This window comes from Muscardinus avellanarius (genome assembly GCF_963383645.1).
Source record: "Muscardinus avellanarius genome assembly, chromosome: 5".
NCBI classification, from domain to species: Eukaryota; Metazoa; Chordata; class Mammalia; order Rodentia; family Gliridae; genus Muscardinus; species Muscardinus avellanarius.
In genome coordinates this window covers 78,881,975-78,894,013 of record NC_137790.1, presented here as the reverse complement: position 1 = coordinate 78,894,013, position 12,039 = coordinate 78,881,975, and the positions used below count along the sequence as shown (strand labels likewise).

The following is a 12,039-nucleotide window of genomic DNA, read 5'->3' as shown; positions in this document are numbered from 1 at the left end:
GTTCCTGTAGGATTTAAACATCAAGCAAAACAGAAAGGTGAAAAATATTTTCTACATTTCTTTTGGCTCAAGGAATGTTTATTTGTCATATCTTTATTTTTCTCCCAAAACTTCTACACCAAATATGCTATTAGGTTTGCTCTGACCTCTGGTGCCACCTAATGGCAGACAAAAAGCTTTCGCTAAATTAACATTGCGTTGAAAAAATAGTCATTCAAATCCAATACTCTTATTTTTTAGCCTCTTTACCAATAGAAGACACCAAATCTTTAAAAAGAACTTTTTTCAAGGTAGAATTCTAACTCAAAAAAAAAAAAAAAAAAAAAAAAAAAACGAAACATTATAATCCTATGACTTTGGGTCATTAAAATGGAGAAAATAAAGACATGTAAATAATACAAATCCTACAGAAAAGTAGATATGTGGTGCCAGAGTGGTAAACCTAACATTTACCACTAAAAGATTTTTTTTTAAAAATTCTACAACATTTAACTGTAGCAAACTAGACTACTGGCACCAGACATAGCACAAGATTCATTAAACACCTCTGAGGGACATCTCAAGAAGAAAGTGAAGCACCTTGCTGATTAGAAAAATAAAACCCAGGCAGTTTGTACAAAAATATAAAACCATAAATGGAAATTACCTGAGTTGTTCTATTCGCAACACCGTACAAACTCACTCCTAACTTTAGGCTATCGAAGGGGCCTGGTATGTTTACAACAGAACACTTTGGAAGAAATATTGGAATCAAATGAAAACAAGCTTTAATCCTGTTTTCAGTGGAAGCTAATTAAGATCCATTTTATTTTTAGCAATCACAAATTAAGGCCTGTAAACATGAACTTTAATAAATGTGTTGTGAAAATAAATTTAAAGAGGCAAGCTAGTCTCAAACAAACAATGTCTAAAAACTTGCCAAACTCCAAACTTCTCTCCCACCCAATATAAAAAATATCACTAGGGGTAACAAAATTCTGGAAATGTATATAATATTTAGGTTACTGAATGAAGATACAGCCAGATTGATAGTTAACTGTGTGGGCCAGTACCCGTTTTCTTTTCTTTTTTTAAGAAAGCTCTCAAATCAGCTACTGTATTATTAGAAGTGACATAAAATGAAATAGTGCCATTCTGACACACAGGACCAAAAAATAGTAAAAGCACATACTCCTGAATACTGCTATGAGATACCACTGAGACTGAGTCCTGGCTATGTGAGAGTAATGATCTGACAGGACCCATTCTCTTTTCCTAAAGCTTTAGCTTCTGTTGTTGTCTGAGGTTTTGGTGGCCACTCTGGGTCAACAAGAAGTTCCTGTGCCAGATACATGTACTTTGCCTTTGGCATCTTCTTCCCACAGCCCAGGGCCCAGGACAAGCAGCATTTCCCCCACCGGTCCACTGACTCCTAGAGGAAAGCAAGAAAAAAAGAATATCCTAGTTGATTAAGTGCTTTAAAAGGCTTCTTAGAACATACTGGCACAGAAAAATTAAAGAAAATGACTTTGGAGTACAACATACAAATGAAAAAAATCCATGCTAAAAAAAAGTCAGCTTTCAATTATTTAGGAACTTTGTGTGTGCATGTGGTGCTAGGGATTGAAGCCAGGGGTATTCTCTCTGAGCTACATTTCTATCTCTATTTTTTTTTTTTTAATTTTGAAACAGGGTTTTGTTTATAGTGCTGGCCTTCAATCATCAGCCCTCCTGTCTCAGGAGGCATATACCACCATGTACAGCTTAGGGACATATATGAGTAGATTTTTTTTGGGGGGGGCTATCAGTGTAATTACTTTATTTAGCTTCATATACCTATCCCTCTTGTGTACTGATAGATTTCAATTCTACGTAACATAAAATATCTAATAAAATAAGAATAACCTGAAACTATTCAGAAAGAACTAGGGATTGAACCCAAGGGCAATGTACCAGAGCTACACTTCCAGTCATATATTTTGAAACAGGATCTCCCTAGGTTGATGAGAGTCTCACTACTTGCTGAGGTTGTCCTTGAACCTGTGATCCTCCTGTTTTAGCCTCCCAAATACTGAGATTACAGGTATGTGGTCCTTTTATTTTTTTAATTTTAATTTATTATTATTATTATTATTATTATTAGTAGTAGTAGTAGTAGTAGTAGTAGTAGTAGTAGTAGTGGTGGTGGTGGTGGTGGTGGTACTGGGGATGGAACCCAGAGGCTTTCTACCTCCAAGCTATACTCCCAGACCTTTTTTATATTTTACTTGGAAACAGGGTCTCACTAAGTTGCCAAGAGCCTCACTAAGTAGCTGAGGCTGGCTTCGAACCTGTGCGATCCTTCTGTCTCAGCCTCCCAAGTGCGGGGATTACAAGCGTGCACCACCACACCTGGCTGGAAATATTTTTAATTGGTATTACTGCTCCCAGCAATGTAGCCACCTGATTATACTTGAAAGAAGGCAGTGAAAAGTACTGTTACCGTTATCACCTTTCAAAACATAAAGCTTGAAATAAAGAGGTCAAAATTAGATATGGATCATGTTTAAGGTCAATTGCTTTTTTTTTGGTGGTGGTACTGGGGTTCCTGGAAGCCCTTCTACCTCTGGGCTACACTCCCAGACCTATTTTACATTTTTTAATTTGGATGTTAATTGCATTTTTAAAAATTACATTCTCACTAATACAAAAATAGTGTTATTATATAGCTCCCCCTAGGTGCTTCACAACTGGAAGGAGATACATAGAAAAGTATAAAAGTAGGTACTATTTTTTTAGTATCATCTCATTATAAACAGTTCTCCCATTATTGAAGTCCTTTTCCTTTTTTTTAATTTGGCTCTGGGGATTGAAGAGGCATTCTATCTCTGAACTACACCTCCAGCCCTATTTTATTTTTTTGTTTTGAAGCAGGGTCTTGCTAGGTTGCTGAGAGCCTCATTAATTTCTGAAGCTGTCCCTGAACCTGTCATCCTCTGGTCTTATTTTCTCAAGTACTATGATTACAGGAGTGCACCATCATGCCTGGCCCACTGAAATCTAATTGGTATTGATGTTATTAATGAATCTGATCTAAGGTAACCAATCCTTGCCAATATATAACCAATCCAGCCTATTTGAAGTAATCCCACAAAATGAAACATATTATTAATGAATTTGACCGAAGATAAACAATCCTTGACAATCAATATATAACCAACCAGCCTATACTAGGGTCTAATCAAATTGAATATCACAAAATGAAACATAACTGAAGTGTATGTGTGTGTGTGTGTATTATATATATATATTCTAATGTGAACATTTAGAGTACTTTGAAATTAAAAAAGTCAAATCTATAATGTATATTTAAAATACACTTATAAATTGGCCAACAGAGAATAGAAAAAATACTTTAAACTACACTGTTACCAATGATTTAAAGACAAAATCTACTCATGGGTGTTATATTACATTCTATAAAATTTTTTTCATCTAGAATACTTATCTAACGAATTATATTACTATCCCTTTAAAAGAAATCTACAAGAAAATACTTAGCATTAGGATACAAAAGTCACTAAGCATTGGATTCTTACGATGATCCAAGTAACAGATCCCAATCCTTTCTGGTGTAGGCACATATACAACAAACTTAGTATTTAATCTGAGATTTAAATAATGGTTCACTACTTGGATTTTACTCCTTTAAGGTATTTAAATTCTTCAGTCCTATTGAGGAAAACATCACTGTTCCTAAATCAATATGAAAGCTGTCGTTTTTTATTTTAGGGCAAGTAGCACTGCTAAAGGATCAGAAGGCTCATGGTGACTGCTGACGAGAGAGAGAGAGAGAGAGAGAGAGAGAGAGAGAGAGAGAGAGAGAGAGAGAGAGAGAGAGACACAGACACAGACAGACAGACAGACAGACACAGACAGACACACAAACAGACACAGAGAGAGACAAGAGGAAGAAATACAGCAGACTCTGTCCATCCAGATTTGGCTTTTGAGTTGAAGGGGAATGCACAGCAGACACAATGAAGGAAATGTAAGATTTTTAAGTAACCAAATTTAAGACACACCCATCTATCCCTACACATCCACCCACCCCTAAGTTCACTGTTCCCTACCTGTGGAAAGTGAGGCAAGCAGTAAAATTAAAACCAATTTAATTGCAAACAAAATCACAACTAAATAGTATTCTTTGTACATTAAAAGGGTATATTTAAAATTTTTTTTCACATCCCTAGTAAAAACAAGGTATATTTATAATAAAAAGGCTCACTCCCCACCATAATTAGAAATTTATTTTTGCTATATGTACATGTGCCCCCCCAAAATCACATGCAAAAAACACAGTATATGCTAGCATAGTTCCGTTAGTTTACAAACACACACCACATACATCCTCAAGCACAATGTACTTAACTAGAAGAGAAAAATCAAAAGTGCTACAAGCATGCAGGATGTGAAGTCCACCAGGAAAGAGGATGATGATGCCAAGCAGAGAAAGGCAAGCACTGTGCCTCAGGAAGGTGATGAGGCAGAGGCCACAAGAGCTTAGAATGAACCCTGGGATCTGTCTCCCCAGATACCCAGGGCCAAGTCTCCAAAGCAAGAGAACACAGGAGCCAAAGCAATCAACTACATTTACTTCTGAAAGCAATGGTTGCTTAAGTGACCAAATCTATTCCTCCTAGAGAAGGGAAGAGGGCACCACAGTTCAGCAGAGAAACCATAAAGACCTTTCAAGAAGATGTGTAGCTACAATTCTTCTGCTTTTTAGACTATTCCATCCAAGCTGTTCATTCTAGAACTGCCAGTTTAATCTTGGCATAGTGCTATTCATGTTTTTATGAATAGCACACAAAATATAAAGCCACACTTAAAGGAAAAACATTATCATGGTACTGTGGTTTACAAAAGTCTTCTTCCTTGCAAATCCTCAATATAAAACAAATACAGATAATCAGAAATGGTATTCTAAGTAAGCTCAAATAATATTCTAAGTGGAATAAAAACTACAATTAACACTTGGGATTTTTCACCAAAAACAAAAATCCTGGAAGTCAGAAACATAGTCTCAGCAGTACCAAATTACTTGATAGTATGGTTCTAGTTCTATATCTACTATAAAATGGCCTCAGTTTACTAGACACAAATGGGCTCACATAACTCTAAAAAGACAGCACAGATCTTCTCAAAGAGGAGTAAAACTTTATAGTACACCACATATGAAGAAGATCTCCACTGAAGATACTCATTCAGAAAGTCCAGGGCAAAGCCGGGAGTGGTGGTGCACAGTACTTGGGAGGCTGAGACAGGAGGATCTGGGTTTGTGGACAGCCTCAGCTACTTAGTGAGGCCCTCTGCAACTTAGTGAGACCCTGTTTCAAAATAAAAAATTGGGCTGGGGATGTAGCTTGGAGGTAGACTGACCCTGGGTTCAGTTCCCAGTAGCCTCCCCACACACACACAAAAGTCAAGGGCAGCATACAAGACATTACTGATGCCGGGTGTGGTGGCACACGCTTGTAATCCCCGCACTTGGGAGGCAGAGACAGGAGGATCGCGCAGGTTCGAAGCCAGCCGCGCGTGCTGGCTTAGGAGACCCTGTTTCCAAATAAAAATGTAAAAATAGGTCTGGGAGTGTAGCCCGGAGGTAGAAGGGCTTCCAGGAACTCCAGTACCACCAAAATAAATAAATAAATAAATAAATAAATAAATAAATAAATAAATTAAAGAGACTAAAAAATAGGGCTGGGAGTGTAGCCCGGAGGTAGAAGGGCTTCCAGGAACCCCAGTACCACCAAAACAAAAAAGACATTACTGATGAATATCATCACTTGAAAAATTATTACTAGATCAAGAATCTTTTTCTGTCAGAAAGTATGAACATGCTAAATAACATTATAGGAAAAATATATGAACACACATAGCTTTAGATTTAGTTACTTACAAATGGCTTAACTTGTTTTCAATTTATTCAACATACTACCAAAGCCACTGACCAACAATTACCACTATAGGAAATAAATGTCAATGTAAAATTCTTGCTCCTTACAACTAAATTATGTTAGCTGCATGAATGTTCAGCAGGCCAGGCAGAACATGTCTAGTGTTTAGTAAACTGACACCTAAAAGTTTATTTGGTCTTTAAAGAACAGATGGGTGCTTTGTGGTACAGAAATGACGGTCCTGGGTCCAGATAAATCTGATTTCAGTTCTAACACTATTACCGTATCTCTGAAGATTGACTACAGAGACTAGATATTCCTTTCTTAAGGCTGCTGTGACAATTAGACTGTACAGAATGCTGCATGTGGTGTCTACCATAAAGTAAGTACACCTGTAACAGTAGCTACTGATTGCCTCTATTTTTGCCATTCAATCATTTTATTAGTTTGTTTCTCTATCATCTCATAAACCACATGAGTGAATATGGCAAAGAACTGGAAAAAAAAAAAAAACCCACAAAATACTCCTCTTAAAATCAGAAGCTCTGGTTTGGGTGAGATCAGGCTCCTCAGGGTTGTATGATCATACATTCTGTGGCTTCAATTCCTAACTCTGCCATTCTTTCAGTGCACAACCTTGGCAAGTTGACCAAACATGGTTCCATTATGTATGTATGCAGTCAGAATATCTTAAATTTGGCAAGATCTTGGAGGTATTATATAATGCCTTGTAGATCAACAGATATTTCAGACCCAGTTATTAAAGATTTCCAGGTGAGATTCTTTACTTCTCGATTCAACCACCTGAGGCCTGAAGCATAGTTTAGTCTCAAACTTTGAAACTTTCAACCCAACTCAATGGTCCCATCTATTTAAGGGAGAAAAGGAAAACCTTTACACTAGTAACGAATATTGGGAGGTACAATCAAAGAAGACTGCATAGACTTCTTTGTAGAAGAGTACAGGACAGGCAGATATGGATAGACAATGAAGAATTATAGTGTCATAGAAATCTTGAGTAGCTAGTCACTCTCATCTTTACTTTCCTTTTCATGCAATGTCAAAGTTTTTCAACCTCAGCACTACTGACACATTGAACAAGACAATTCTGTTATGAAGAACTGTCTTGTACACTAGTTTATTTACTTAGCAGCATCTTTGCTTCTCCTTTCCTAACTCTATATACCAACCCAAATCTCCTTCCTTCAATTGTGGCAACCACTCCTTCACTGGTACTGTCAAATCTTCCATGAGAGTTAGGGGGTGTAATCAGCCCTGATGGAGAACTACAGTAATGTGACTGATTAGATCTCAAAGGATCAGAAATACAACCACTGAAACCACATTACACAAGGAAGTATCTGAAGATGGAAGTGTATCATTCCATGGTAGATGTTATAAGAATTATTTTTTCTAAAGCCAACAATTTAAAAGCACTTTCTTTATCATAACCATAGAACCAGAAGGCTAAAATTCTTGTCTACTTATTAATTCTAAGACTCAGTCTGAGAACACAGGACACAATGGAGCCTATTGCTTTGGAAATATCTCTACTCTCTACCTTGAACATAGAAGTGAAGCTTCACTTGAGACACCAACTCCAAAACATAAGGAGGGCAGATACTTAGAAAGCAGAGACTTAGGAAAGAACAGAACTTTCTCTCACTTAATTTTGGCTGAAAACCAGGAAGGATTTCCAATTCAAATATATTACAGGGGTCTTCTAATACCATCTTCTGACTAAGAATATAGCAATCCTCTTCAGAACATGTATTTCCTACCTAGATCAAAATAGGGTATCTCTGGAGAAACTAAAGACTAAATTCAAATGTTTACCTAGGCTTGCATTTTGCCAAATATTTCACATAAGGACTGGATATGAACCAAAGTTACCCTCCAAATACAGCAAGGGCAGCAAAAGGAAAAAAATACAAGCAGAAATTTAGTTACTATGATCATACACAATACTGGGGACAAGGGGTACTATGTTTGAGAAAAAGAAACCGAAGCTGACTTTAAACTCATCCAATTCATTTCAGAACCATTATTATTCACCATACAGCATTAGAAAACAAAAGTGGGCTGGGAATGGTGGCACATTCCTGTAATCCCACTATTTGGGAGGCTGAGATAGGAAGATCAAAGGTTCAAGGACAATCTTGGTGAGATTCTGTTTCAAAATAATAAAATAGGGCTGAGGGTGTAGCTCAGAGGTAGAATGTTCCAGAGTTGAATTCTGAGTACCAAAAACAAAAACAAAAAAAAACCTCATCACTCACCTACCAAGAGCAGTGGGTGAGATAATAAAGAAAGGAGGGCTTATATACTGTCAAATTCACTATGCTAAAAATAAGTTGGCTCACAGAGCTTTGATTCAATTATAGCAGTGGACAAATATGTCTAATCTGTATTTTCTATCAAGAGGTACACTTTAACATCCTGATACTAGAAAACAAAATTTTATTCTTCTGTTTCTCTTTTCATCACAGAGCTTGCTTTTAAACTATAAGCTGTTTCATTAACCCCCAAAGTCCCAATCAGGGATGGCATAAAAAAAAATAATTTTATGAATGAGAGACATGTTGAAGAAAGCCAGAAAGTCACCCCAAATTAAGGTACAGTGATTCACAAGAAACCTGATATAAGTCCTCAAAATTCTGGCCTTTGAAATATGACCTAAGAAGAAACAACTTAGATCTTAAAACTGGGCACTTACATAAATCTCTTTTAGCTTCTACTGGGACTTATGAAAACCAAAAACATAAAACATAAGGCAGACAGAAATGAAAGAACAAACTCACTCCTGCAGACAATACCTTCATACACGAAGAGGACTACGACTGGAAAAGAAACAAAGTTTCTGAACTCGTGAAAAGCCTATAATAAATGTTTGTCATTATACTTCTTATAAGAAAGTAAATAAATGCCCAGCAATTTACAACAATAACCAAGTTATGGGAATCAATCTAGGTGTTCATCAACAGATGAATGGATAAGGAAGATGTGGTCTGCATGCACAATGTAGTATTATTCGGTCATAAAAAAAATAATGAAATGAAAATGGATAGAAAAGAGATCATAATGTCAAGGGAAATAAACCTGACAGAGAAAAAAAAAAAACTGCATCAGGTTTTCCCTCATATGTGGGAAGGGAATGGAGGTAGAAAAATGACATGAAAGTTGCAGGGAGACTATAGAGAGGAAGAGAGGGGGAAGGGTGGGTTAAGGAGGGTTATGGGAGAAGTACATGATCAAAGCATATTATCTACATGTAGATATGCCATGACAAAACCCATTATTCTGTATAATTAAAGTGCAATAATAAAAAAAGAAATGAAATGCCAAGCACAGGGGAAAAGGCTGAAGCAACAGACACAGAATGCCCTAGGGAACAGAGTACAGAACCGACCAGAAGAGCCAAGATACACATGAAGAATTGATAGTAACTGCTGATTTCCAACCTGTGGTGGCTGTGTGGTGGTGAAGCGATACTCTCCTTGTCTGTCTCGATTGAACACAACTTTCCAAAGGACCATGTCAAGGAAGAAGCTCTGAGAGATAGTCCAGTGAGTTAAGAATTAAAAATGACTAAGTCATTTGTTTTTAATATGTACATTTTAAAACATTCACACATGCTGCATTAGTTAAAAAAAAAAAAAAAAACCCATAATTTGGTTTTCATATAGAAAACTTCAGTTAATAATGCAAAAGGATAAATACAACTTTTGTAAATCATAAAATTCTTGATAAAATGGGACTAAGTACACTAGTGTTATACAAGTGTTTTCTGTATTAAAACAACTTACTAATCTGAAGTATTTTGCTTAACAGTTATTTCCCTGAATTATCTAATAAGTCTGTATCTATAACATATCTATTTCATCAGCACCCAATACATTTCTTTAGATAATACCAATGATAAATAATACTTGAGTGAAAGCATGAACTTAGAATACAGTAGCTTAGATGTGCTTTTCAACATCCATAAAATAGAAGAAATATACTTCATTGGTCAACTTAAGAAGATTTACCAGAATATCCATATTATCCTCCATATTTCAAATCTAAATACCAAGTCATCTTTTGGTGGAACAAATTGAAATTAGGCCTAAGTTCTAAGTTTAGAACTATTATCACTAGAACATACATATTTCCCCACAAATTACCTTTATTTTAATGCAAATCTACATTATGAAACCCATAGCTGAAAAATCACAACTGTCTCTCCCACTTCTGTTTTGTGTTTTTTTGGTGGTACAGGGGATGGAACCCAGAGAAGGCATTCTACCTCTGGGCTATACCCTCAGCCCTATTTTTTATTCTTTATTATTACTATTATGATGATGATGATGATTATTTTGGTGGTACCGGGGTTCCTGGAAGCCCTTATACCTCCGGGCTACACTCCCAGACTTATTTTATACGTTTTTATTTTTGGTAAAAAGGGTCTCTTAAGCCAGTGTGGCTGGCTTCGAACCTGCACGATCCTCCTGTCTCTGCCTCCCAAGCACCGGGATTACAAGCATGCACCACCACGCCTGGCTATTCTTTATTTAAAATATATATTTTTATATAAATATATATAATATATATAAATATATTTTTATATATTAAAATATATATATAAATATATATATATATATATATATATATATATATATATATTTTTTTTTTTTTTTTTTTGGGGTGGGTCTGGGAATGGAACCCAGGGACATTCAACCTCCGAGCTACACTCCTCAGAATTTTTAAAAAATTCTTTATTTTGAAACAGGTTCTCACTAAGTTGCAGAGGACCTAAGTAGCTGAGGCTGTCTGCGAACCATGACCCTCCTTTCTCAGCCTCCTGAATGCTGGGATTACAAGCATGTTCCACCACACCTGGCTTATTCTTTATTTTAAAACAGGGTCTCACTGACTCGCAAAGGGCCTCACTAAGTAGCTGAGGCTGGCAGCAAACTGCGATCCTTCTGTCTCAGCCTCCCAAATGCTGGGATTACAAACGTGTGCCACCATGCCCAGCTCCTCCTTCTGTTTCTTATATTGCCATGGTGGGAATAAATTCTGAAAGCAGCTTTAAAAGCAGAACAAAGTTAATTTTTTTCAGTACTGGGGTTCTGAACCCAGGGGCATTCTACCTCCAAGCTACATCCCCGGCCCTATTTTTTAATTCTTTATTTTGAAACAGGGTCTCACTAAGCTGCCAAGGGCCTCACTAAGTAGCTGAGACTGGCTGCGAACCTGTGATCCTCCTGTCTCAGCTTCCTAAGTACCAGGGCTACATGCATGATCCATCACATCTGGCTACAGAGTTTATAACTCATCATGGCTACATTTCCTGGAGAACCTTTTCACTCTCAAATTTCATCCTTAAATGGGACAGTCTACTTTATAACACAGAACACAGATGGCACATGCCCACTTTGATTTCATGGCCATTACGTAGTCCTGGGCTACTTGGTCATCAAGTCTTCTCTCCTTTCTAACTCAGGCTTGCTATCTCACTGTTCAGTTTCTCCTATCTGTGTAAGCACAGCAAAGTCAAATATCTTAATATGACACGAAAAGAGCTAGAAGAGAAGGCCTAAAATGAAACAGACTGTGGGCTTCTATAATGTTACCTGTACTTTTCCCCCACTTATCACCCAAGAATCCCAGAGCAATGAGATAGTCACATTTGATTATCTGAAGTGCTTACCTCCATCATGATAGACACAAGGGCATTGACAAGAACAATAATGAGCATAGTTATACGCCACTGATATGGTACACATACTATCTGTAAGACAAAAAAATTTAAAGTTGTTACATGTAGTTGATGTTGCAGCATTATAGCCTTAAGTTTTGCATCAAATACCTGTATACACATTATCTGCTTAAGGCTCAAGAATGCTATATTAATCTTTTCAGATGATGAAACTTAAAAGTTTAAGTAACTCAAAGATTAAAAAAAAAAAAAAATTAAGTAGCTAAACTTACCATCAAATCAAAGCCTATTCACTCACACTTAAAAGCCCATGCCCTACTAAATAAAATGTCTAACAAGTCCTTTTTTTGTGTATGTGTGGTACTAAGGGTGGAACCCAGGGGCTTTTCTACCTCTGGGCTATACTCCCAGACCTAT

The 12,039-nt window shown here is 36.7% G+C and overlaps 1 protein-coding gene across 3 annotated transcripts in view; it reads right to left on the bottom strand.

Annotated features, from left to right (window-relative positions):
- Positions 1–1,213: 1,213 nt before the first annotated feature.
- The window catches only part of ATP13A3 (ATPase 13A3), a gene marked incomplete at both ends in the record, with an annotated part of 62,097 nt that continues 51,271 nt past the window's right edge, over positions 1,214–12,039 (bottom strand). For 2 of the 3 annotated variants that reach the window (XM_080696874.1, XM_080696872.1), the window contains 3 exons: positions 1,214–1,411; positions 9,380–9,469; positions 11,614–11,694. In XM_080696874.1, coding sequence (XP_080553000.1) covers positions 1,214–1,411; positions 9,380–9,469; positions 11,614–11,694 — 369 coding nt within the window. The remainder of the gene's footprint in view (positions 1,412–9,379; positions 9,470–11,613; positions 11,695–12,039) is intronic. The other variant, XM_080696873.1, reaches the window with a different exon arrangement.